Below are 26,056 nucleotides of genomic sequence, written 5' to 3'. Positions count from 1 at the left end.
TGCTGGCCCAACCTGTCACCTGGCAAAGTATGCTGCTTGCCAGGGGCCTGGGTCCTGGATACCATAGACAGACTGGCAGTAGTCTGGCCCTTAGACTATTACCCTTAGCTGCTCTTCCATTCAGGTACCATGGACACAGCCAAGGCAGACCAGGAGCGTACCCAGTGACTACACAGTTCACAGGGTGTTGGCCAAAGTTGGGTAGCCACGTGATGTCTCGTTTGCGCTGCTGGTGAAGGGGGAGAACTTGAGGAGAAGCAGACATCCTGCAAATAGGTAAGTGGTTGTGTGCAGCATTTACATCCATAGAACCTTCTACTAGGCTCAAGAACTGAGGGTGAAAGGGAACAAGATCCACCTGAAATTACATAGGGTAAAAGCATCTTTGCCAAGAGGCTGGTTGATCAACTTGGGGAATGCTTAAACAAGGAATGATGATAGAGGAAGGTGGTGACCTCTGAATGAGCAAGGAAGTGGTGGTCATGGTTTGCAAGCAAAGGATGCAGAATGATGTGAAAAACAGAGATATTATAATCAGCCAAACCAAGGTAAAGTGGGCTGCACCAAGTGTGTGCATACAACTGACACAGGAACACCAGTTAGGTGCGCTAAGATAGGGTTAGAAAAACCAAGGTCCTCCTAGAGTTGAATCTGGTGAGGGATATGAAATTCCAAGAGAAAGATTTGTACAGGTACATGAGTACCATAAGGGAGGCTAGAGGAAATGTCAGCCTGCTGCTGAAAGTATCAGAATGATACAAAAATGTCAAAGCACCTGGTTTACCTTCCTCTTTTATGGGTAAGACCTGCCTTCTGGAATTTCAGGTCCCTGAGACCTGTGGGAAAGTATAGAGGACAAAAGACTTACCCTGAGCAAAGGAGGACCAGTTTAACAAATTTTTAAGTGAACTGCACCTAACATTCCATGTGACCTGCTGAGGTGCTCACCTGAGTGCTGAGAGAGCTGATCTTGTCATTGTGAAGTCATTCCCAACTATATTTGGAAGTTTTATGCTGATGGGTGACATTCCAGAGGACTCAAGAAAAGAAGTGTCAATGAAAACGCTGTTTTCAAGGACGAGAAGGAGGAGCCACGCAACTGCATGCCTACTGGCCTCACCCCGTTCCCTGGGAAGGTGAAGGAAACAATCCTGGAAACTGCTTTCAAACACATGAAGGACAAGAAGGTGACTGGGAGTAGTCACCATGAATTTACGAAGGGAAAATCATGCAGATTTACAGAAACATAGAGGCCAAAACCACAAAATGTAACCAGAAACACTGCTGACCACTGAGGAATCCATCTGTTTTCCATCTTACCAGAGCAGCAGAGATTACATGACTTCACAGCACTTCCTCAGAATGGGAAATTCAATAAACAAAACAGAGATATCATTACTGAAATACTTGCTCCTGAGTGACCTACTGTTGGGGGTTAGGTTTGTTCCTTCTTTCTCTAAAGAATTTTTTCCCCATAAGTTACCAAGGAGACCAAGTGTTGGATACTTGAGAGTACTTAACCGAAACAAAGAGGTGGACAAAGGTGGAAGGGGGAGATAATGCAGGTAAAAGACAGAGCTTGAGGCAGCTGCGGGCTCTTCTTTTTTCCGGCATTTGGGGAGAGAGAGAACGGCTGTTGCTGGCTGGAAGAGTTTCACTGTGGCCAAAGGGATCCAGTCCTGGGAAATCTACTATCACCGACCGGTTCGGCCTGAATCCTGAGTTTTCCCTGCCACCCGCGGGAGCTGGGCCGGCCCTGCCTCGCCTTCGGCTTCTTCGGCGCTGCACCTCTTGCTACAGTGTGACCCTGCACCCCCCGCGCTGCCGGGACACCCTGCCATCCCAGCTACCAGCCCGGAACTTTTCCACTGTTTCAGCTTGGTGCTCTGAGGATCCTGCAGGGACACCGAAACCAAACTGCCCTGGATTTTGTGAAACAAAGCCCTCAAGGTTCTTGGTACTGTTTTCGTTTGTTATTAATGCTGTAGTTGTTTGGTGGGGTTTTTTTGTGTTCGTTTGCTTTGTATTACATACTAGTAAAGAACTGCTATTCCTATTTCCCAAATCTTTGCCTAAGAGCCTCTGATTGTAATTTATAATTGAAAAAGAAAAAAAAAGGGGGGGGGGGGGGGGTTTACACTCTTCATCCCAAAGGAAACTGCAGTTGTTTTTTTCTTTTTATATTACCTGGCAGATACCTGTCTTCCCAAACCAAGACACCTACTTATACAATGTTTGAGCAATAAGCAGTGAGAGAGATTCAAGAGAAAACAGAAAGAATGCCTATCAAGGAAACATTCCAAATTTTTACTGCTCAGTGATTTACTTTTACCTGCATGACCATATTCACTTTTGTAATTTCAAAACCAAAACAAACACCAGCCACCCAAAAAACCATACCTTGGTTGACAAATTCCACAATTAAGTCAGAACTATGCAAATACAGGCCTCACTCTCAAGACAAGGTGATTTTTCATCTGTCTTCTGTATCTTCTGAAAGAGACAGAAAATAGTGTGATACATAAACTATTATCACTTGTTTGAAAAGCAGCATATAACAGTTTATGTTCTATTCTGTTTTTTAAACCCTACCTTACTGAGTAGAGCTATCTCCAAACTGACACCTTAATTCTAACTAACATTCCTCAAATCTCAGTTCTAGTCCATTTCACAATTTTCATATATATTTAAAAGGATGTAAGGGTTCAGAGAAAGGTCTATGTAAAACTGCACTACTGCAAATGTATTTCAGTTACACACAATTGCTTCCTGTCTACGATAATGGTACATTAAGTTTTATATTTTTCATTATACTTTGTCAGCAATATCAAATAAATTATGTTAATATATTGACTTACTCTGGCAAAGTGGATTTTCCCCCTCTTTCTCTTGGTTTATGTACCATGCATAAATACATAAGAGAGAGGAATAAGTTAAAACTAAGAGGTTCAAATTCTGGTAACTAGGAAGGAAGTACGAGATTAAAATTTATGTCACAAACAAAGTGAATTAATTACTCTTTCAAATACAGTGTCAAAAAAAAAAGATGACTGATCTCATATAATTTTGTTCTTCAAAATTCATAATTTCTGATCAGAAAAACTACAATATGCAAAGAAAAAACTCTATGAGAAGGTTTATAACAAATAAATGAGAGAAACAATTAAGTGATTTATATCTGTATATACTCAGTATTCATAAAAGCGATTAAATCCTCCAATCAAAGTAATTTTCCAGTGAAATAATTCAGGAGAAAATACAGAGCACTAATACAAGATGTTTTGAGGTTTTCTTCCCTTGCAACCTAATTTATAGCTATTTCTTCTAAATAAACAACTCAAATATAAATCATTTGAAAGCAAACAGTACCTGTGCCCATGAAAAGCTGCACCAAAACATGACTGAGTCTTTCCTACATGATCGGGAATTGTTCTAGCCTTTCCAAAAAGCAACTTTTATTACAGGATAACTGGACAGCATTTTTTCCAAACCCTTTTCTTTCTGCCCAGTTCCATCAATGATATCATAAACTCAGTATTTTGTTCACTACAGTCACCTGCAATATGACTCTTCGTGTGACATCCACAGAACAATGAGACCACTGAATGAGACAGGCAGGCAGAAAGTCAATTCCAAGAAATGAGAAAGCTTTGTGTTAACCAGAGATATTAACATGAAATACAGATTTGCTTTAATAGACTCATCTGAATGCAACCCTAGAAAAATAAAAGGTATACAATATTGCATCAAGATTGTCCCAAAATATACTTAGAAAACTGTATTTCATAAATATCCCCAACATGAGCAGTACTCAATTTCTCACCCCACGAAGCACAACAATAAGCTCTGGGGACATCCTGTTTCTTGCCTTTTTATGGGTACTGCACTGATAAACAGCTATAGAAACTGTGCCTCACTTTAGCCCTGCTCATTAAGAAAAGTATGACTTCTGAAATCTGACTTGCAGAACTTTTTTCACAAATCCCTGAACAACACAGATCAGTAACTTATTGTATTGTTTGCTGTGAAACACAATTTTGAGACCACACAAATTGAACAATATTATGCTCTATAATACACATTCCAAGAGTGGAAAAAACACCACTTTCTAAAAAGGCTGTATCCTAAGCAAGTCAGAAAAAGGAACAGAGAGTAGAAACACAAGAGAGCCACATTTCTCATATTCGTGACAGCTAAGGCAAGACAGCAGCCTCCCCCAGTTTCCAGATCCAGCTGCATTTTTACACCAGTTACCTTCCTGAAATCTGAAGAATTACTGCCAAAGGTTACGGATACTAAAACTAAAAATATACTTCAACAGGAAAAAACAAGGTGAACTTGAAACAATCAACTAAACTTCTTTCACAAACTAGATTTTAAAGAAGTCACGTTATGTTATCAAGGGTCAGAATAGAACTGTTTAAGCTTCTTCTACAACTCTTCTGTTTAGCAAAACAGAGCAGATATCTGAATAGCCAGTTAATATAAGCAACAGGACATTTCTGCTATGACAAAACCCCACACACCTGGCATTTCTCGTGTTTTTACAATGGACGGTTGCAGCAGAGACCTTGGCACAACACAGTTGTTAGGTAGCTGTTGACAGGTTTGTTGTGGTAGACAAGATATTCCCACCCAGTTACTTTTCACTGATAGGATCTAGCAAAGCATACCTGTAAACATTTGCTGCTACATTTATAAAAGATGACACTTATGCCTGGAGAGGGATGTGGCTTGATATTAACATATGCACAGCTTACTCTCCCTATCACAAGCCCATGAAAACTATCTTCAGCTACCGCTGACCAAACATCCACTTGTTGACGGATAATGTACGCTACTTTAAGAACATTACTGTTTGGATCACCAGTCTGAGGGGAACGAAGACCTGGTATTTCATCTAACTACTAGAGCTGGTAAATGAAAGTGTGAAACCATGGGAGGCCGAGGCCATCGCATTTCCTTGTGCCGCGCCGCCGGAACACAGATTCAATCAAGACCACGTGCCTCCCCTACCGCCACCTCAATACCAGCAAACACCCTCCTTCTCCTTTACAGGGCAAACAGCACCCTGGAGCGGCGACAACAGCATTTCCTTATTTCACAGCTGGGGAGATACCCGGCAAGTCTAAGCAGGGTTTCCCTACCCAGCTCCCTGCACAGGCAACAGCAATGCGGGACGGGAGGTGCAGGGATGGAGGGAGGCGTAGGGATAGAGGAAGGTGCAGAGACAGAGGGAGCCCGCCTGCCGCGGCGGGGCGGGGCCGTGCCCAAGGAGGTGCCGGTGCCGGTGCCGGTACCGCCGCTCCGCCGCCTCCCGCCCCTGTCGCTGGCCTGGCCCGGCCCGGCCCGCCCGCGGCGTCGCTCCCGGGAGAACGGGGGTCGCGCGCCCCGCCCCCCGCCCGGGCGCGCGCCTGAACCAACCGTGGACTTCCGCCGCTCCAGCCGCGCGTGCGCACTCCGAGAGACCCGGCGCGCGGGACCGCGCCCCGGAGGGAGGGAACGGTGGATACAGAGCCGCCCTTCGAGCCCGCCCGATCCGCCCCGGCTGCCCCTCACGGCCTTGGACTGCGGGTGTCTCGCGTCGTGTGCGAGAGGTGCGCACAGAGCGGGCAGGGCGGGGGGTCTGTACCGCGCCTCCTGCGCGGGCGGAGGAGCCGCTCTGGGGGGTGGTGTGCTGTGCCCGGTGGGAAACCCGTGTGACCGAGCAGCCGCGTTTCCCGCGGACGGGAGCTCGCTGTTGCTCGCCCGTTTCCGAGCACAGACTTCAGTCAGCATGAGCCCTTCTCCGTAGCTCATTTTTGCAGCTTCCTTTGCAATCCCTGACAAAAAATGAGTGCTGCAGGCAAGGGTTCTGCCTCAGTCTCCGGGCGGGGGAGCCTGGCAACTTCACCCACTAGACCTCATAGGTTGAAGGTTTATTAACTCAGTCGTATAAACTCGCACTAGCTTCCTTAAGAGATACTTGCTTTACCTTGTATACTTGCAGAACCATGGTTTCACCATAGGTGAAAGGCCCCAGCTCACTGCAAGGAGGAGGACAGCCCTGCAGGAAAGGACTTCTTGCCCTGTCTTGTCTCAGAATCTTAAAGCCACCCATGAAGAAGAAAAATGTCTCTGGACTATGAAGATGCCACCAGAATCCCAGAACTTCGAACACCTCTGGCAAAATCCTGCTACTGTGACATCGTAGGTAGCTGTAGCAAGCCCAACTCCAGGGACGCCTAAATCAAGAAAGAATCAGCTGTATAGTGGCACCATGTTGTTTATGAATGCATGAAAGGCATAAGAACCATTTGTTAAACACATTCAGTGTGTTCTGGTTTGAATGGGACACTTCATGCTCATGAATGAGGAACTACTCTTGTAATTCTGTACTTTGCATCCTGGCCTCTGTCCTCAATCAGCGCAGACCAGACCAGCATTTTTATGATATTCAGATCGCCTGCTGTGCTATGCCCCTTGCTCACAGAGGGCCCTTACCTGGCCACAGAAGCCAATGTTCATTTTAAAAAGATGATTCAGGCCCAGAAGTGGCTAAGAGCCACTTACAGCTTGTAACAGACAAAATTTTTGGTGTTCCCAGCTGGGAATCATGCCTTGAGCACCCACTGCTGATGAGCATATATGATCTTTTGGCTACCTAAAGATACCCCATCTGTCTGAGTGGCATAGTTCCTGCTGTAAATTGATGGGCTCTTACCTGGAGCATTTTTCCTTCATGATGATGGATGAAATGGATGAAGACTAATGTTGTGAGCACTACCAATGCAGAAAACTCATATGTATTACTGATCATATTCTTCTTAAAACTTATCATAACATTATTATTCCGGGAAAGGAAAAAAAAAAAATAGCCAGGTTAGTGTTTAGGTAGTTTTCAAGCTTTTGTCAAGATTTTGGACCTTGACCTGGTTTGTGTGTCCAATGTCTTCCATTACACAGGGCAATAGTTAACATTTCAACCTAAAGTTGCTCTAAACTGAATATAGATATTTGTAGCAGAAACTGGAGGTTGTGTGGAAGGAGAAAAAGGCATGTTTCAGGTAAAGCAAAAATCAGTTCTTCCAGAACAATTTATTTGTGTCAGTAGGAGCAGGTAACACTGAAAGTAATAGATATATTAATTGGACTGTTGATATGTCTATTGAAGGGAAGAGAATAACTGAAAAAATTGTTCTTTTATCAGTATTTATAAATAACAAAAAACAACCTCTGGCTCTATTCCATGACAAGTTTCATATTTATGTATATATATGTATGGAAAAGACCTAATAAGCTGTGAAAACTTTTCAGTGATTTGAAGAATAAATTTTGATGGGAAAAAACAAAACAATCGAGAAATTTAAAGGAAACCATGGACTTGGAAAGTAACATGGAAATATAAGAAAAGAATCATAGTACAGTCAATGAAGGTTTCATGTGGAAGGAAAAAGAATCAGTCAGTAATATTAACTTCCATTTGAGTACCAAGCGTTTGCATTTCTGCATGGGTACACCGATAGTAGTCAGTCTTTAGACCTGTAGTCTTGCCAAACTGGTTGTATTTTTTCTATTCAGGAATGTGGAGTAAACATAGGTTATAGAAGAAGGGCAGTGGTCTTTTCTGGCTTAGTCATAGCACAGCATTCCCCTTTTGTTAATGCTTTCTTTGAGAAGGCACATTACAGGAGGAAAAGCAGGCAGTTTTGTGCTGGGCTTCCCAGCTGAAAAGTCTTGGCTTAGAGATATGACCTGACTCTTTTGCCAGAATATCAAATCCAGATAGATAGATAATGAGTCTTTGTGGTGAACTCCATTCTGTGTGGAAAAACATATACTTATGGAAGTGCTAGCTTTGCCTAATAGGGACTTCACATAAAATCCAATATGGATGTGTTACAGAAAGATCATTAGAAGTCTGCAAAATTACGCGCTTTCTTCAGTGCTGAATATTGCACAATGGCATAGAATTCCTCTTGGATTTTCTGATGTCTGTGTTGTGTTGTTCTTACTGTTTATAAATTACCACAGGAGCCACCAGCTGTCATCCTATTAACTTCATTGGCACTCTGTAAATATTAAATCAGCCTGCTAAAATCAAGCCATGTGCAGTAACAGCTGAGGCTCTGTTACAGAGAGCACGTGCAAAAGAGAGGTGTCCACTGACTCCCACGATTCTTATGGCTTAGAAGCCCTTTGCTTCTTGAGATTGTTTTCCAGGATTCATTTTTAGCCCAACTGTGCCCCTTGATGAGTGTGTGGAAGGGACATTGCTTGTGCAAAGATACATACAGAGCTGAGAAGTCAGTGTTCTCAGCCATACTCAATTTCTTAGGTCCTTCTAAAATTTGTTGCTACCACATTCCTGCAGCACAGCTGCATTGCTCACTTTCTTTTGAACCATGGTGCCATACATAGAAGACACTTGTAAACTCTAGAATGGGAGCAGAATTCTTGATGTCATGAAGATCCACACCATAAAGAAAAAAGTCTGTGTCAATGAAACAGCATGCTGAGGCAAAACCTGTTGTGGCCCGCAAGTTTTGTCAGTCACAATGTGACATATTGAGGATGAGGCTGTGGATGTTAAAGGAAAATGTGTCTCAGGTTTTATTTTCCCTCTTACTTAATAGTCATAAAAATCAAAGACAAGGTATGTTTTCTAATCTCCTTGCCTCAATAGCAGACATGGTGAAATCTCCTGATCCTGCAGCCCAGATAGATTAAGTGCGGTACTAAGGTAGACCAGGCAGTAATCTAATTTAGGGAGTTAATTTTCATCTTAGGCACTTCAGTGGTGTGAGGAGTTCTGCTCAGATAGTGTCCAGCTGCACATGTCCTAGTGTTAGTTCTTCTAATGCCTCTCTTTCTCCACAAGTTGCTGTCTAAAGGCTAGGCAGGGCAACAGACTGCTTGAGCATTCCACATTATGCAGTGTGAGGTGAGTTTGCTTCAGCAGACACAGCCTTGTTTATTGGGCAGCTTAGGTACATGCCTGCTCAGTTTGAACACCCTGACTGTGGGCTGCAGCCACCGGCAGAATGTCAGATTAAATGACTGGTAAAAGCAGTAACTAAACCAGGAAAAATGAAAATGCCTCCGAAAAGCTCTTAGAGAAACATCAGGCTAACTCTTACTTTTTATTTATTATTGTTGTTGTTGTTACTGTTGTTTTAATTATCATTATTTTTATAATTTTTTTTATTCTTGTTATTATAGTTACCATTATCATTATGAAATTAGTAGCAGTTGTAGTAGCAGTCGTAATAGCAGTAGTTGTATTCAGCTTCTGGTTTTTTTAATTTTCAAGTGAAAATGCAGTTTGCTGATGCCGTGGAGCCTGAGGCACTGTAAACAAGACAATTTTATTCTCAATGAGGATGGTTAACTTCTTGTCATTATTCTTGTAATATGGCCAGCCTACAGTCTTAATTCCCATTCTTTCTCACCTGAGCAGAAGGAGTGTGCACAGCTGTTAGGGAATCATTTCAGGTGAGCTGAAGTTGGTAGTTACATATATTCTGATATTCAAGGAGTTAGGTTTAGCACAACAGAAAATGCAAAATATTTATAATTAATTGCCAGTGTTTCCTGTTTTCTACTGGTAAACTGTCTGATGGAGGACCCAAAGTAGCCCAAATTCCACAACTCTTAAAAATGCACTATCTGGCACAGCACATACATCTGGGTATATTGTGCAGGACCTGCTGCTCCAGATGGATCCCTACAAATCTATGGGATGGGGTGCATCTGAGAATCCTCAAAGAGCTGACTGATGTCATCGCAAAGCCTCTCTCAATGATTTTTGAGTGGTCTTGGAAATCCAGAGCAGTCCCAGCTGACTGGAAGCTGAAGAATATTGTCCAGTTTTTAAGAAGGGCAAGACAACTTGTCTTGCAGAAGACAGAAACTGCAGAGACCTGTCAGTCTCACTTCAGTGCCTGGTAAAGTTATGGTGGTTTCTATAGGAGGTATTGAAAAACACAAGGACAACACACCCATTGGTCACAGCCAGCATTGCTTCATGAGGAGGGAGTCCTGCTTATCAAACCTGACTTCTTTTTGTGACAAGGTAACACAACTAGTTGATCAAGGGGAGACAGTTGGTGTAATCTTTTTAGGCTTCAGCAAAGCTTTTGATGCTGTCTCTCACAGGATCCTTCTGGACAGAATGTGCAGCCCACAGCTGAGTACACACATCATGTGATGGGCGAGCAAATGGCTCATGGCTCAGGCACAGGGGATACAGGGAATGGGGTGACAACAGCCTGGGGACCTGTCAGTGGTGGGGTTCCACAGGGCTCCATCCTTGGCCCTATACTCTTCAACATCTTCATAAATTACCTGGATGCAGGACTGGAAGGGATACTAAGCAAGTTCAGAGATGATACAAAACTAGGAGCAGTTGATGACCTTGAAAGCAGGGAGGCCCTGCAGAGAGGCCTTGACAAATCAGGGGTCCAGGCAACAATATGAAGTTCAACAACAGAAGGTGCCAGATTCTGCACCAGGGGTGGGGATGTGTGGACAGACTGGGAAATGAGATGCTGGAAAGCAGTGCCGTGCAGAGAGACCTGAGGGTCCTGGTTGATGGAAAGTTGAACACGAGCCAGCAGTGCCCCAGCAGCCAGGAGGGCCAACCCTGTCCTGGGGTGCATCAGGCACAGCATCACCAGCCAGGCACAGCATCACCAGCCAGGCAAGGGAGGGGGGATTGTCCTGATCTGTTCTGAGCTGGGATGACCTCACTTTGAGTGCTGGGGTCAGTTTTGGTCACCTCAATATCAGAAAGGTACTATGCTATTAGAAAGCATCCAAAGGAAGCCGGTGAAGATGGTGAGGGGTCTTGAGGGGGAGGAACTCTTAGGAGAAGCAGCTGAGGTCACGTGTCTGTTCAACCTGACTGAGGAGACTGACGGGAGACCTAATTTTGGATGACCACTTCCTTGTGAAGGGAAGGTGAGGAGTAGACATTTGTCTCTGTGGTGACCCAGGGAATGGCCTGATGCTGTGTGAGGAGAGGTTGAGGTTGGATGTTTGGAAAAGGTTCTTCCCACAGAGGGTGGTTGGGCACTGGAACAGCTCCCCAGGGAAGTGGTGACAGCACCAGCCTGATAGTTCAAGTGTTTGGACGACACTCTTAGGCACATGATGTGACTCTTGGGGCTGTCCTGTGTGGGGTCAGAAGTAGGATTCATTGTTCCTTGGGCATCCCTTTCAACTCAGTATATTAGGATTCCAGACATGATTATGCAGCTGTATAGACTGGCAGAGAGCTTCTGTCTGAGTAAGGAGTCTTGTTTTGCTCTTGCAGCATGGAGTGAGTGAGTAAATTTAGGAGAAAGCACTGCAAGAGATTTCACCAACTGCCAGTAAAAGCTAGTCAGCTAAGAGCCATGGGGTTAGTTGTGAATGTTTCATAGATGGTGAACAAAGTACCAAGCACAGCATGAAGTGCAGCTTCAGAGACTTTGCCCTAGAATATATGGTTGTGCAGAATTCAATAAGAGTTTGATGTAACCCTGGTGTTTGATGTATTTACAGGCATTAAAGCTGATTGCATTAAATCCACACTTAAAAGGATAGGCTAGACTGAAGATTTATTTTGCTAAAGCAGGAAGAAGAAAACAGTACTTCAGTTATTTTCTACACAAAGCACACTCATTGGAAAAAGAGACAGTGGGACACATAAAAGGGCAGAAGTGTAGAAACTCCGCTTTAAATTCTTGAAAATTAGAATTTTCAAAGAGCTCCGCAACTATAGTCTTTTTCTGTAAGGTAAGTTTGCACGAGGGTGCTCTAAAATAGATTGCTTTAGCAGCACTTACGTTGCAGCATAGCTGCACTGGAAAAGCTTTCATTACAGAAAGCATGCAAGCTCAGACACAACTAGGGTTTGTTACTATAATGTTACTACTGAAAGCATTTATATAGCGATACAGATCACACCCCTCACCTTTCTGATATACAGTGTTCTGCCAGTAAAGGCGGTTGTTATGCCCAGAAAGCAAAATCCTGATGGGCCCTGAATAAAACATATTCCTAATATGGATTTTTTAAATGCTGAGAAATCTGATCCAGTTAACACATTGATTGATTTTGCAAAATACTCTGCTAATTACATGCAACCAGTCATTGCTGGGTTAATTAAAAATGCATCCAAAAAACCTACAGCACTAATCTAATTAGCAATTACTACAGCTGTCATTACCTCTTTTCACCTACTCTTAAGCTGTGCAAATGCACACTAAGAATCTCATCCTGCAAACCCCTTACATGAATAGCTTTCTTTGACTGCAGTAATGCTTCAGCACAGAGAAGAAGCTTTTTAAAAGTTAGGCTGAATACTTTGCAGTCCACTTCAGTTCAGACATCCTCATGATAAACTCATAGTTTATCTGTCAGTTTTGTCAAAAAATTACAGGATTGAAAGATTTTTTTTTAATTGACATGTGGGAGTGTATGTACGTCCTACCTTCAAGTGGTTGCCTGCAAGTATCAAACCTAAAAACATACTTGCTTTTCAGAAAACAAACAAACAAATGTGGATGAACATTTTTATACATTCAGGCAGCTTTAAAACATATGTCAAATGTTCTGAGTAAAACATATCAGAACACTAGACTTTTTCAGATTTAAAAAAAATTCATCAATAAAGAGAAAAAAGTTGAGAACTTTAATGCTGTGTATGCTTTTCTTCTTTAGGCTTGATTAAAAATGAACACAAAATTTCACACACAATACAGGGATTATAAGACCTTCGTAGCTAGTTGGAATGGCATCATATATCATGCCATAGCCTATAAACAGCCATGTATAATCTTCACATCAGTCCTTTATGTAAAAGAATAGAGAGAAGACTTTCTTGAGTTTTAGTACACAATTTTTATTATTTAAAAACAGGTTTATATGTAATGAAAGGTAATTATATACTAATCTCCTGTTCCTTCACTGCAAGTCACTTGCAGAAGCAAACAGCTTCACATTCAGTATCAGAACATTATTCAGATGCAATTTTTAGTAAATATTCAACATGGGCCTTGAACTACAAAGCCATGCTGAGTGTGCTTTCTGAAGAATATTAAGATACTTCTAATCCTGTTGCAGTTCAAATAACAAGGAGTCGTTTACCCAGACCTTGAATTTGACCTTGAATAAGCTAAGTCAATAGTGATTTCCAATACCTAAAAAAGAGCTTTGACAGTTTAACAATAGTGGCCCAGGTCTGAGAGCAAATTCCCAGAGGACTGAAAAAACTGGTGTAGAAATATGCTGCTCTCTTGCTGGAAGCTGATCTCTCTGGGGTGCCAGGTCTGCAAGAGAAATCCAGGAAGAAGCGGCTGGAGAGAGCTGGAAAGTCAGCAGTTCAGCTAATAGTCACTGGTGCTGTGTGGCCTTGCAGTAGACTCCAGTGCTTCCTAGCAGGGTTCTCTCAGGTGTTCCTGTAAAGTTGTTAAGGTATTGCTGTGATAACGTCCTTCTCCAGATCTTCAGTCACACAAATACCTTTTCTGCTTTTGTTTAAGTGTTGAGAATGTTATTTAAACTTTATCTTAGATTCACTGACAATGTTAAAATTCGTAGGACTGGAAAATGTGCATTGTCTTTCCACAGTGAATTTAAATAACAACAGAGTATTCATCTGTGATGTTTTCTGTAGGAGCATGGCTTTTTTTTTGCTTTTTTTTTTGCTTTTTTTTTTTTTTTTTTTGTCCTCCTGCGCATAAACGCTTTGAGTAAAAATAGTGGTGCAGAGCAAATGCAAGCATGTGGAAAAGAGAACAAGCAGTTTCTATGACAAAATACCTTTTGACATTATCTGTTGGTGTAAATTGCATGGTATATTAGTTTTCAGTGAGAACTGAACTCCGACTGGGATCAATCAGAATGACATTAACTAGTCACAGCTTTCTATATACCTCATGTCCGTTTATATTTAACACTCTCCAGCCATTATCTTGATGTAAAAGTAGACCTGTTTTTGTAGGGAACAAACTAAAATCTCATCTTTGTTGCCAATATTGGCACTCCCCACAAGCAAAGGCTATGAAAACAAGTCAACATTCAGCTTTTGCAGAGATAAGTCATGTTAGTTCGGCCTTTGTTTACTGTCATCCTAAAAGCAGTGATAGGATGGCTAGAAAATTTTTAACATTTTCCCTCGTTAAAATAAGGTCTTTACACATAAGCCCAGTAATTTCACCTCGTTTTCCTTAACAGCTGCAAGGAAACATTTGTTACATTTTAGGTAAAGTTATTGTTGAAACAGAGATCATGTTGAAAGTCTACATTTTTAATGTTTTATTGTACTAATGACAACTTGTTTTAATTTTTTCATTGCCAAATTCTTATGATCAAGTTAAGAGATACTTTGCACAGCTTAATTGTGCTCATGTACATTTTCATAGAAGTGTGACTGTAGAGATCCAATCACAGGGTCTTTAATCTTCTGAGTTTCACATTTACACTCTTCTACTATCATGATTTCTTTGACCACTGGAACAGAATCAGTGCAGTTGAGATCCAGGCGCTTCATGGAGAACTTGCTGGGCAAGCAATGAGAACAAAAAGTATAAAGATGATCTTCTGAACCAGGAACATGAAAAGAACTACATTTTCCAAAACACAGATTATTCTGTACTGTCACCTTCTCACAGCTCTTATGAGTAACACCCTGAAACAGAAAACAGTTTAATGTTTTTGATGCAGAAATGGCCCTTGGATTTTGCTAGAAGGCATGAACAAAAAAAAAAAAAAAAAGAAAAAACAAACTGCACTTTTTTTCTTATCAGAACAAATAGTACAGGTTTCTAGGCAACATCTGTAGGTATATATGTCTGTGTGAAATAAATTTAGTTCTGGATGTGAAAAGATATACTCCTTGGCAGATCATGATTACAGAAACATTGAGAATAGATGGTGACTTACAAGGACTACAACACTTTTACCTATGCTGTTTGCTTGTCTTGATGTTGCAATATGACAGAATGGCTTAATCTATGCCTGGGACAATTTATCAGTTCTCTGAAATTCTTAGCACAGAATTAGACATAAGCATCAGTTTTCTAATTAATACAGCAGAAAACAGTCGTTGCTTAGCGGTAAGAAAACAACCAGCTTTCCCTGTAAATACTTGTCCTGAGAGTCTGTATATGCACACACACACGCGTTTGCATACATATACATATCTTTACATAGAGAGAGAGAAAGAGATAATAATTCAGATCTACAGACAGTTGAGATGTTTATTCATAAATGGATAATTGCTCATCATTTCCCTGCCTGCTTAGACTATGTCTGAATATCTGTGTGTAAAAATAATAAACAACTCTATAAAAATTGAGTCTGCAACTTTGCAGTGCTGCAATTTAGCAGTTTGCCTCATCAGACTAAAACTTTTTCATCAGCATCTTTCAGCCACTTATCATGAGCAAGTGTTCTGAAGCCCTTTGACTAAGCCACTTAAATAACCCGTGTCCCCTTAGTTGCTGTTTACAAGAGACAGGGGAAAGGCATGTTTGTTGATCTTGGATACTTATTCTTACCTGGGCAAAAGGCAGGGTTCTGCAGTTTTCTTGGTGCATTTCATTGGTCTTGATTGGCAGAACAACCTCTTCAGATGCTGAATTTTTCTTTGACATGAAATGGTCCCAGAATTTCTTGGCATCTTTTCTGTAGGAAAATTCAGAGTCTCTCTTGCTGGAATAATGGGATGGAGAGAAGTTTTCTAAAGGAGAGATCTCTCTGGGTGCAACCCTGGTTCCTGGATTTTGGTTTGCATGAAGTCCTGCACTGGGAAGTATGAATCTGGACATTTTTTTCTCCTCTTTCTTCTCGCTTCCAGATGCTGTCTGTGGTACTGATACAAAAAAGCTTGGTACTTTCAGAGTCTCTTCAACTCCTACTGGGTTCTCGCTTACCAGCTCAGGAGAACTTTGACTTTCAAACAAAATTCTGTCCGGGTAGAGAAGGTGCTGAAATGGTCTTCTGCTTTTCCTTTGCTGTGAATTTCTCTGTAGCTCTGTGGCTCCAAGGCATGACAGCACTAACATCTGAAGGAGAAGCAGTGACATGATCCTGGAAAGGGCAACCCTGTAGACCTCCTGCTCTTGCAGTGTATGTAGTATGCTATCTTTATACAAGAACCTAGAGTCAGATTATGGCAGAGGAGAGGAGGGCTCAGGGGAGATCCTGGTGGGGCTGATTGCATTCATTTACTGTAGATTACAATTATGATAGGAGAGTTTTTGCTAATGAAACTCTGCTTTCAATCTGAGTTATGTGTATTAGAAGCTCCTATCTAAAATCTAGTAACCCAGGATGTTGTGGAGGACAGGAGTCAACAGGAGGAAATGTTTGGATATGGTGTCTAGTTTAGGCTGAGGAAGTAAACATTTGAGGTTGTGTATTAGAATGTTCAGTGTGGTCTTCATTGTTTATTTTGACTTTCCATTCCATATAGTCAGAGACTGTCAGAACAAGGAGCTTTATTTCATTACAATAGGAAAAGGCAAGCTGATTAAAGTTTGCTGAAACAGTAAGCTCAATCTGGAGAATGTGTTTTCAAAAGTGCAGCTTCGGACTTTCAGGTTTGGGATATGATCCAAGGGCTGCACAACTAACAGACTGCTGCTCAGACAGTCAGAGGAATCTGTCAGGAAGCACTAGCCCTCGTTTCATCTTCCTCACAGCAGGTTTGCAGCTGCTGGAGTGCAGACATGCCACCAGCACAGAACAGAAGGGCTCAAGGTGAAGAAACTCTGCTTCCTGGGTTTTCAAAGGTTATCTAACAGTGCCACATCTTGTTCAGGCACCAAAGCCACTCCAGGCATCCTATAAAGTGATAATGATAAATGAATTTTTAAATAAAACATGCTAAAAAGATGTATTTATGATTCTAGCTATCAAAGTCTCAACAGAAATACCTAAAGACTACTAGACCTTAAAACAGAGGCATCTTGTGCAAAATTACCATGTTATGCAACATGCAAGAAAAAAAAAGATCTGCTAGAACAGCACATAGAGAAAAGTTTTGGGGAAAGGGAAAGTTATTTTCAACAAACATTGCAAACAGTGATCCAAATACAAAAATGCAAAAAGGAAATTCTTCTTCAGATGATTTGCCATTTAGGTACTCTTATCTCCACACACTCCTGTTTCTACCAAAGTCTATCAATAGACTCTAAAGTTTGTATTATTCTTGAAGAATTGTGTGTAGATGTATGATTTTACTTGACTTTAATTTCCAGGAAATTAATTTATTGCCTATAACTGCAGTTTGAGTCCTCACATCATACTGTGTTCGCCAGCAATTTGAACTGAAGCCATTGACTTTCGTAACTAAAATGCCTTGTATATGATGTGTATTGGTAACAGTCACTCAAAACTATTCAGCAATGACAAGAACATTAAATTTTGAGTTTTCCTTCTTTTCATCTCTGTTTTAGCTGCTGAAGAGTCCCAAGACTAGGCTGATATTCAGACCTATGTATTATATTGTATTATATTGTATTTATTGTATTATGTTGTATTATGTTCTATTATGTTGATGCAGAGAATCTGTCATATTTGCCAAAGCCTTTCAAGCATGAAATTTGGCTGTTTGAAGCAAGACACATATTTGAAGGTCATCTGAGAATGCCTCTGATAATGCACAGATAAAAATTAAGTAAATTATAGATTTGGAAGATTCATTGTGGAATGATTTGGCTTCCCAAACTATCTAAACTAAACTGGCCTGGGTTATTGCTGCAGTGTAAATGTTTACAAGGAATGTATAAAATCTTGGTATTGACAGACATGTAGAGGTGTTTTGCTGCTAATGTTACATTGCAGTGCAATGGCAATGAAAAAAACCTCTTCAGGATCAGAATCCACTCCTGGCACATACCATTCTGTCCTATAACACACAGCAAGAAGAAAGGCCTTTGAGGCCTTCAGATGTAAATGCACAAATTATTTTTTACAAATGGGTAGGGAAGAGGACTGAAGAAAAGTGGTGTCAGTAAATCACTCTGTGAGCTGCTCCACAACCCAAAGGCTGGTAAAAGAGCTCTCTTCACTTCTAGGTCAAGCCAGTTCTAGTTCCTGGGGTTTGGATAGTTTTACCTAAGATCTGATGAGACCCAAAAGCAGCATGCCAGGTCTGGTTCTGCCAAGGAAGTCTAATACTGTTTCTTCATGCCTATAATAAGATTCTATGGCTGCTTTGTAAGAGGCAGAGTTGATAAGATATGGTACATCTGGGCATGGTTTGTTCAATATCTGAATATTGCAATAACCTGTTTTGAAGTCAGCTGCCTATATAACTGTGTAGAGGTAGCAGGTCTCTCTTCAGCCTCTCTCCTTAGGCAAGAGCCTGCCTGCATTACAGGAAGGCATCCCTGCTCAGGCAGAAAGCTCAGATAGTCATTTTGAAGTAAAAAATTGCAAGCATTTGCAAGTCTCTTTGTGGTGGTATCAACTGCATAGACTAATAATTGACCACAGGGATTGGACTGGGTATGTGGTATGTAATCACTATGTTCCAAATAGACCTAATCTCAGCTTTCTACAAAAAAAAAAAAAAAAAAACACCACAAAAAAAACAACCCTCTTTCTTTTCTAAAACCTTGTTTTCCTGCCTGATTACCCTTTCATATAAGCATAAGGTGTTTTCACTGTATTCTAGTTGTTAAATCTTATGGCTGTATGCAGCAGTGTCTCTCAAGCAGGCTTTGGTTTGCCTTCATAGTAGCAATTAATTCAGGACATTCTGTTTCCACTAGAAATAGTCACTGTGAATGTTTGTTCATCCTTTTAAACCTATCAGGTCTATAGATGATGAATGCTTTGCAAATACAAAGTGGTATTATTCATTTATTTCAAAGCTGGAGTTTATTCAGTCATTAATGGACATTATCTATGCTGCCAGTTGATGCCTAAAAATAATTCTTGGACAGTGCTTGAATTATTTGCCTTCTGTTGAGCTAAATAGTCTCATCACACCATGATTGATGATAAAATCATTAAAATGGATGTTATAAATACAGTCCAATTCAATATGTTATAATTTTCAAAACACATCCTGTGTAGACAAACTTGTATCCAGATATATCTTTCACAGAGCCCGTATGAAGACCTTAGCACTAATGAATTATCACTATGCAGTTTATTCTCCAATAATTCTATTTATCAAAGAAGGCCATCTGTGGTCTTTGTTTTACTGAATTTCAGGGAAACAGATCACATACAGGTCTCATGGGAAATTTTCAGTTATGAAACCAAGAGTGTTTTAACAAGGTATGAGGTGAAAGAACAGGCAATAGGTTTGTTTAGTTTTGTACCTCCAACCTTAATTACTCTTCATCATGAACTCCCCTCTGTTTCAAGTCCTTTATGGCACTATTTCTTTCTTCCCTCATTTATGTTCTCCTGTTCACTTTTCTCTATTTCTTTTCTGTGTTCTGACAACAGAACTAAGAATAGCATTAAGTTTCATACTGCAGCCAAAATGAGGGTGCTCACACTTTAGAATGTTTTTTAATGTCTTCACTGGGGCTAGGATGAGCATCCTTTCACACGTATTGGCCTGTGTTGGCCTTACTGTGGGTACGTACATGGGACACAATGGGTGGATCTGTTACTGAATGGTACTGGCACATAGGTACTGCCTAATTGACAGTGTAACCAATTCCAGACACAGTCTGAGGAGCTCTCCTCAGTACGTGATTGTTCGCTGCAGATTGCTAAGGCATGGGACAGGGAGAAACACACTGGAAAAACCTGTGGAACGGAGAAAAAGGAGTCTGGGCAAAGACACAATTCAGTCTTCAGGATGATGCATCTTCCTAGATTGTTGTGAATATTTTGAGGGAGAGAGGTTGTTCACTGAAGAATTTGACACCACCTCCAAAACGTTTGTAATATAATCCAAGGAAGATACACATAAGATTTCTTTTATTAAAATAAAAACATAGATAGACATCTCTTGAAATTTCTTCTGTATGCATAAAATTATATTCTTTTGCTCACTCTGATTATATGCAATATTTTAGATACCATATTCTTAATCACAGAATCACAGAACCATTTAGTGTTGAAAGGGACCTGTGGAGATCATCCAGTCCAGCCCCCCCTAACAAAGCAGGGTCACCTATAGCAGGTGACAGAAGAATGCATCCAGGAGAATTTGGAGTGTCTCCAGAGAGGGAGACTCCTTAACCTCCCCAGGCAGCTGTTCCAGTGCTCTGCCACCCTCCGTGTAAAGACATTCTGCCTCATGTTGAGGTGCAACGTCTTGTGCCATGGATCCTCATCCAGTTGCTGGGCACCACTGGAAAGAGTCTGGCACCATGCTCCTGACACCACCTTTGAGATACCTGTTCATGAGATCCTCTCTCAGTCTTCTCCAGACCAAATAGGCCCAGCTCCTGCCATCTCTCCTCATAAGAGAAAAGCTTCATGACCATCCTTGTGGCTCTCCACTGGACCCTCTCCAGCAGCTCTTCATCTCTCTTGTGCTGAGGAGCCCAGAACTGGGCACAGCACTCCAGCTGTGGCCTCACTAGGGCTAAGTAGAGGGGAAGGGTCACCTCCCTCGACCTGCTGGCCACACTCTTCCGTTTACCTCAGTATTCCATTGACCCTCCTGGCCACAGGGGCACTCATGGACAACTTGTGATCCACCAGGAGTCCCAGGCCCTTTTCCACAGAGCTGCTCTGTAAGAGGTCAGCCCCAGCCTGTGCTGGCACTTGGGGCTGTTCCTCCCCAGGTGCAGGACCCGGCACTTGCCCTTGTTGAGCCTCATTAGGTTTCTCTCTGCCCAACCCTCCAGCTGATCAAGGTCCCAGGGAACAGCAGCAGAGCCTTCAGGTGGATCTGCCACTGCCCCCAGTTTAGTGTCACCAGCAAACTTTTCTTTTACGTGCTTGGTCATGGCCTCCAGGGTGATCTGTGGCATCACCTTTCCAGGGCTGCAGGTGAGCCTGACTGGCCAGTAGTTTCCCAAGTCCTCCTTGTTGATGGAAGTGACAGGCTTTCATCCAGTCATCAGACATCTCTCCTCCAGCATTTTTCAGAGAAGATGCAGAGCAGACTTAGCAACAACATCTGCCAGCTCCCTCAGCACCAGTGTGTGCATCCCATCAGGGCCCATGGATTTATGGTTTTATCTGCCTAGCCAATCTCTAACCAAACTCTCAACGGCCAAGGGCAAGTCTTCTTTTCTCCGGCCTTCCTCTCTTGCCTCCAGGGTTTCAGATTCCTGAAGGATGGCCTTAGCAGTAAAGTCTGAGGAGAACAAGGAATTAAGTTACTCTGCCTTCTCTGTATTTTCTATCACCAGGATGCCTACAACATTTTTATAGGCCTCCCATGCAGCCTCTATCTTTTCCCACATTCCATAAATTTCTTCTGTTTGAGATTTGCTAGAAGCTCTCTGCACATCCCTATAGGTCTCCTGCCAGCTTTTTTTGATTTCTCACTCACGGGGATACACTGGTCTTGGGTTGGGATGATGCTGAATATTGACCAGCTCTCCTGGACTCCCTTGTCTTCTATATCTCTAAACCATGGATTCCTCTAATTAGGACTACTTCTAATTGAAAACAATACATTACCTCAATGCCATAAAAGCTTTGAAAACAAGAGCCTATTTTGTTCCCTTCATGTAGATGTCCTGATACTGAGAACAGTATTTAAGTAACACAGAGTAGCAGAGTTATCCATATTACAGTCAGCATAGTTTCTTAAAGGGTAACAAGATAGGAAAACTTCATTTGAAGATGACTGAGGTTTCTGAGGGGCAATGGCTTTTTTCACATTCTTCTTCAAATCAAGAATCATATTAAAATTCATTTTTATAGACTGACAGTCTTTCTTGAATTCATTCTCCTTCTTTTATATCTGCTTGCTGACCTATACATTTTCTTAGATTTATTTCTCAAAATAAACGTTTTCTCTTTTATATGTGGTTAACTCATGTTACAAATGTCGTTATAGTATCCTCTCAAGAATAGGCCCAAACAGAAGAAAAAACTGAATTCAGAAACTGCATAGAGTAAACAGCAGGTATATTATGCTTAACTATAAGTGCACTTATACTATGCTAAACACTAAAGTTATTATCGCTAGAAAACAAGCTTTTGTGAGATTTTGAAATTAGGAAATTCATATTCACCAAAGTATATTTCGGGGTTCTTTATTAATATGCGTTACAGAGTTAAACATGACAATATATATAGTGTTCCGAATAGAAGAATTACAGTAGCACCAATCTTGAGATGTATATAATGCAGAATCACCAGTATTCACTGAATCTTATGCATAATTGTCTCAAAGTAATCTTTATAATTTGAATGAATGAAGACTTGAAGACATTTAATAAAGTATTCATGTGTAGAAAGAAGATCTGGAAAAAATTTCTGATATTTTTCAGACTTAATACTTGATATATATAAAGTTACTAAAAACTCAAATGTTTTAGAATATTTTGGTTCAGAATAAGTGCTCCTGTGACCTGCATATTTCAAGCATATACTTAGGCATTTATCAGGCATATGCCTATTTCATAACTGTCAGCTTTGAGTTAACTACCTCCCTGTCAAATTTGTTTGAAATATTGACATATTTAAAAGGTTTTTGACAGGGATTAAAAGTGGTTAAAGGTGACAAGCATGCACAGTCCTCACACAGCCCATCCCTGTACAGAAATCTAAGGTAACTTCTAGCTTCTTTTCACTGAGCATCTTGGTTCTGTTGCTCTTGGATATGGATATATGGATAGTTCTGGTGAAATAAATCCTTTTTTAACCCAGAAAGTGTGGCATCTGTATGTGAACACTAGAATTTACATGCTCCTTTTTCTTACTTTCAGCCTTTTGAAATACTCCTGGTGATGCTGATCTTCTAAATACTGATTTTTTCCAGAGTTTACTCAGAGTCTAGTTCAAAAATGCTGAAGATGAAAAAATCCGCAGAGCTTCTCAGGACTTTAGGTCTATCCATTATTAAACTTCTTAGAAGCAATAATTCCCATGTCAACAGAAAAAAAATTATTTCTGCTTTCCCCGATTTGAGTATGCTTTGTTCTTTGAACTCCAGAATTCTAATAATAAAAATAAAATATGTAAAGATCTGTGGAAAAATACTTATTTAAGGACAGAAAAAATAATATTTATTAATTAAATGTTTGGAACAGTTAATAGTATTGGGAAAAAATTCAGCAGCCTTTCAGGGCAGAAATATACTTGCTCTGCAATATAAGAATTTTAGTTTCATTAGTGTATTGTGTTAGATATAATTCATTCAGTAAACTCATGCAGTTTACCAAACTCATGCAGTACAATTAAGAATCTGTTGTGTAGTGAAATCTTCATACTCTGCAATCAGTTTAAAGTGGTTCAAATGAAGTACAGAAAAGGGAAAATTTTCCTCCTCTCTCTCAAAAGCAAACCTGAAGTCACTGTTGTGTCAGACGGCATGAGTCATTTATTAGTTACTGATCAAGTAACAAGCAGCTTTGCAAAATCCCCACTCTGTTGATATCATTTATTAAATAATTGGGAGAGGTATTTGAATAGTCTTAGTAGGCTTTATCAAATTAGCACCAATAAATTCTACAGCTTTTATTTTAAAAAGGCCCTAAAGAAATAAAAGTTTATGTTTATGTCCCAGTCAATTTTCCCCAGAATTCCAGAACACACCACTTTGAAATACTGAGAATGCTTATTTTTTTTCTGTAATGAAAACTTTCAGAAATAAAGTCAGGTCTGAAACCAGATATTCAGGAGTACTTGGTTTGGAGACAAGTAGTATATCTATGTTGACTTAGAAAACTCCCTAAACCAAGGAGTTTCTGTCTAGCAAAAGTGTCTAGAAACTTGTCATAAATATTACATAAAAAATAAAAATAAAAATAAAAATAAATTTAAAAAAAAAAAAAAGAAATAGGGAAATCCTGGAAATATTTTTGTCTGCATTTTGTCTGCATCTGTTGATCACAAGAAAAAAGGTGAGGATGTTCTCTCCCCCAGTACGTTTTTTCTCCAATTCTGTGATGCACTCACATTTATTGACAACAGTCCTTTCAGGAAGGTTCTTTCCTATATACAAAGACCGTTCAGCTGTTCACGTTTTGATTTGTCACAGGCAAGGAGGAAGGATAAGTAACCCGTGCATGACAGAGGCAAAGAGGAGGAATATATAACCCCTGAAGCAGTGTCCTTCAGCTCAGAAAGGAGAGGTGATTCTGCTCTGCCTTGTCCTTGCAAGACTGAGAAATTGCTTTGAGGAACCCAAGAAGGACGTTTCTCAACTCTGTTGTAAAATTGATCCAGAGGCTGTCTGAATAGATGAGCAAGGGGGAGATCAACTGCTGGCAGAAGGCAGGCAGATGGGAAGGATGAGAGTTCATAGAGACAGGGCAATTTCACACTACTCACTTCCAAACCAACTGTCACACACTGGTTCCTGTTGAGAGGAGCTTTAATTCTTTTTTTTCTTTTTTTTTTTTTAGGAAGCCTGTGCTTGGATCCTCATTTCATGTTTGGTGTTGGTGGTGTTTTGGTAGGTTGGTTTGTTTTGGTTTGGGTTTTGTTTGTTTTGTTTTGTTTTGTTGTTGGGGTTTTTTTGTTGGTTGGTTTTTGGGTTTTTTTGTTTAGTTGGGGAGTTTTTTTGTAACTTTAAGGCTGGAAGTAAAAATGTCCAAAAGCAAGCTTTTGACAAGCCAAATATGATATCATAAAATGATGATATACACTACACTGATGTTATAAAATGGTTATAGTGCAAGTATATTTATCCTAAACAATAAGTTCTGGCCAGCTGGTTTTTCCTATTAATTGCTGAGTTTTAAGCCTTTCTCAGAAATAAATCTGGATTTTTAAATATTATTTTTAAAGCCTCAAATCCCTAATAAGGACTTAGATTAATAATTTTCAAAAGCCATAGCTGCTTTACTACAAAATGCGTCTCACAATTACATTGGTTTATACACACATATAAATCCTATTGATGTTCATGTATCAGTGAATATCCCCACATAATATCCTAGGATTAAGTTTACATATGTTTTAAAATAAATCATTGTTTGCTATAACATTTGGTTTTGAGATGTCCCATTATTTAATTACACTAAAAATTACAGCACCATCCTGCAGTTCTGGGGAAAAAAAAATGCTTAGGAAGGTGAAACAGATGCAACTCTGTGTGGGCAGAACCATTAGGTTCTGAAACTGGCCTTGGGAGCTAGAAGAAATACAGGGCTTTGCTCCTGTTGATACTCTGTCACCAAGCCATGTCCAACTGTTGATACTTTTGTAAGACGTACTAGGTCATCCACAAGACACTCAACTACTTACATGACATCACTCCCATCATCACCCAAGATCTATTTTTAGACAACTGTCTACCCTCATTTCCAACCCCAGAAGTATTCCTCTTTTTGTGACTGCAGAGTAAAACTGCAATTCACAACCCCACCTTTAATAGCAAAGCAAATCAACTGATGTGGTACTTTCTTTAAAAGAGGAAGTACTTTTACACAGAAGTGTGATGAAAGCCTTGAGACCCAGCTCTTTAGTATAAAAAAAATGAGTAAGTGAGAGATCAAAATCTCTGGGGAGATTGCAAAGCCTTAACCTGGGCTTAATTTTTGCAGCTGATCTCTATACCTTGGTTAGAGGCCAATGCATCTGCACCTCTAGCAGCATATAAAATAACCCTTGCTGATAATTAGAATGGTTTTCTAACACAGCTACTGAAATAGCATGAATGTCCATATGCTGTCAGAGGCATCCTCCATCCATTACAACTTTCTTGAACATATATAGCTGTTTGGTTTGACCTTCTTGCAGTCAGTTGCTTGCCATGTTCCTCGCTTCTGCACAAATACACAGTTTCTTCCTCTCACTGGAAACAGGTAGGAGCCTCTTCTCCAGTTTATGTAGGTTATAGGTTCTCCTCCATTCCACTCCCAGTGTCCTCGATTGGCTTGGTCATTCAAACCTGTGTGAAATCAGTGATGTTTATTGTCGCTGGAGCCAGATGCCAAGAGAGTCATGTTCTATCAGTTGTTCTTCATCAAAAAATGCA

The 26,056-nt window shown here is 40.6% G+C and overlaps 3 protein-coding genes across 5 annotated transcripts in view; all 3 read right to left on the bottom strand.

Annotated features, from left to right (window-relative positions):
• Positions 1–5,162, bottom strand: part of ZDHHC21 (zinc finger DHHC-type palmitoyltransferase 21) — a 38,497-nt gene extending 33,335 nt beyond the window's left edge. Inside the window, exons 1-2 of one of the 3 annotated variants that reach the window (XM_066180827.1) lie at positions 4,674–5,162; positions 2,401–2,493 (exon numbers count right to left, since the gene is read on the bottom strand). The gene's annotated coding sequence lies outside the window, so the exon portion shown is untranslated. Of the gene's footprint in view, positions 1–2,400; positions 2,494–3,556; positions 3,613–4,526; positions 4,580–4,673 lie in introns of those variants that run through there. The other 2 variants (XM_066180825.1, XM_066180826.1) reach the window with 2 other exon arrangements.
• A 9,200-nt stretch (positions 5,163–14,362) lies between these two features.
• CER1 (cerberus 1, DAN family BMP antagonist) lies at positions 14,363–16,055 on the bottom strand. The gene is made up of 2 exons (XM_066182282.1): positions 15,528–16,055; positions 14,363–14,656 (listed from the first exon to the last, which is right to left on the bottom strand). The coding sequence occupies exons 1-2, from the start codon at positions 16,053–16,055 to the stop codon at positions 14,363–14,365; spliced, it is 822 nt and encodes a 273-aa protein (XP_066038379.1).
• Positions 16,056–22,160: 6,105 nt separating this feature from the next.
• The window catches only part of FREM1 (FRAS1 related extracellular matrix 1), a 67,031-nt gene continuing 63,135 nt past the window's right edge, over positions 22,161–26,056 (bottom strand). The window contains exon 37 of the mRNA XM_066180824.1: positions 22,161–25,969. Coding sequence (XP_066036921.1) covers positions 25,770–25,969 — 200 coding nt within the window. The 3' untranslated portion in view covers positions 22,161–25,769. The remainder of the gene's footprint in view (positions 25,970–26,056) is intronic.

This window comes from Chamaea fasciata, unplaced genomic scaffold, assembly GCF_029207755.1.
Source record: "Chamaea fasciata isolate MVZ Bird 193981 ecotype frontalis unplaced genomic scaffold, bChaFas1.0.hap1 SCAF_4, whole genome shotgun sequence".
Classification (NCBI taxonomy): Eukaryota; Metazoa; Chordata; class Aves; order Passeriformes; family Sylviidae; genus Chamaea; species Chamaea fasciata.
Note: the sequence above shows the minus strand (reverse complement) of the source record. Positions and strands in the feature narration are given on the sequence as shown.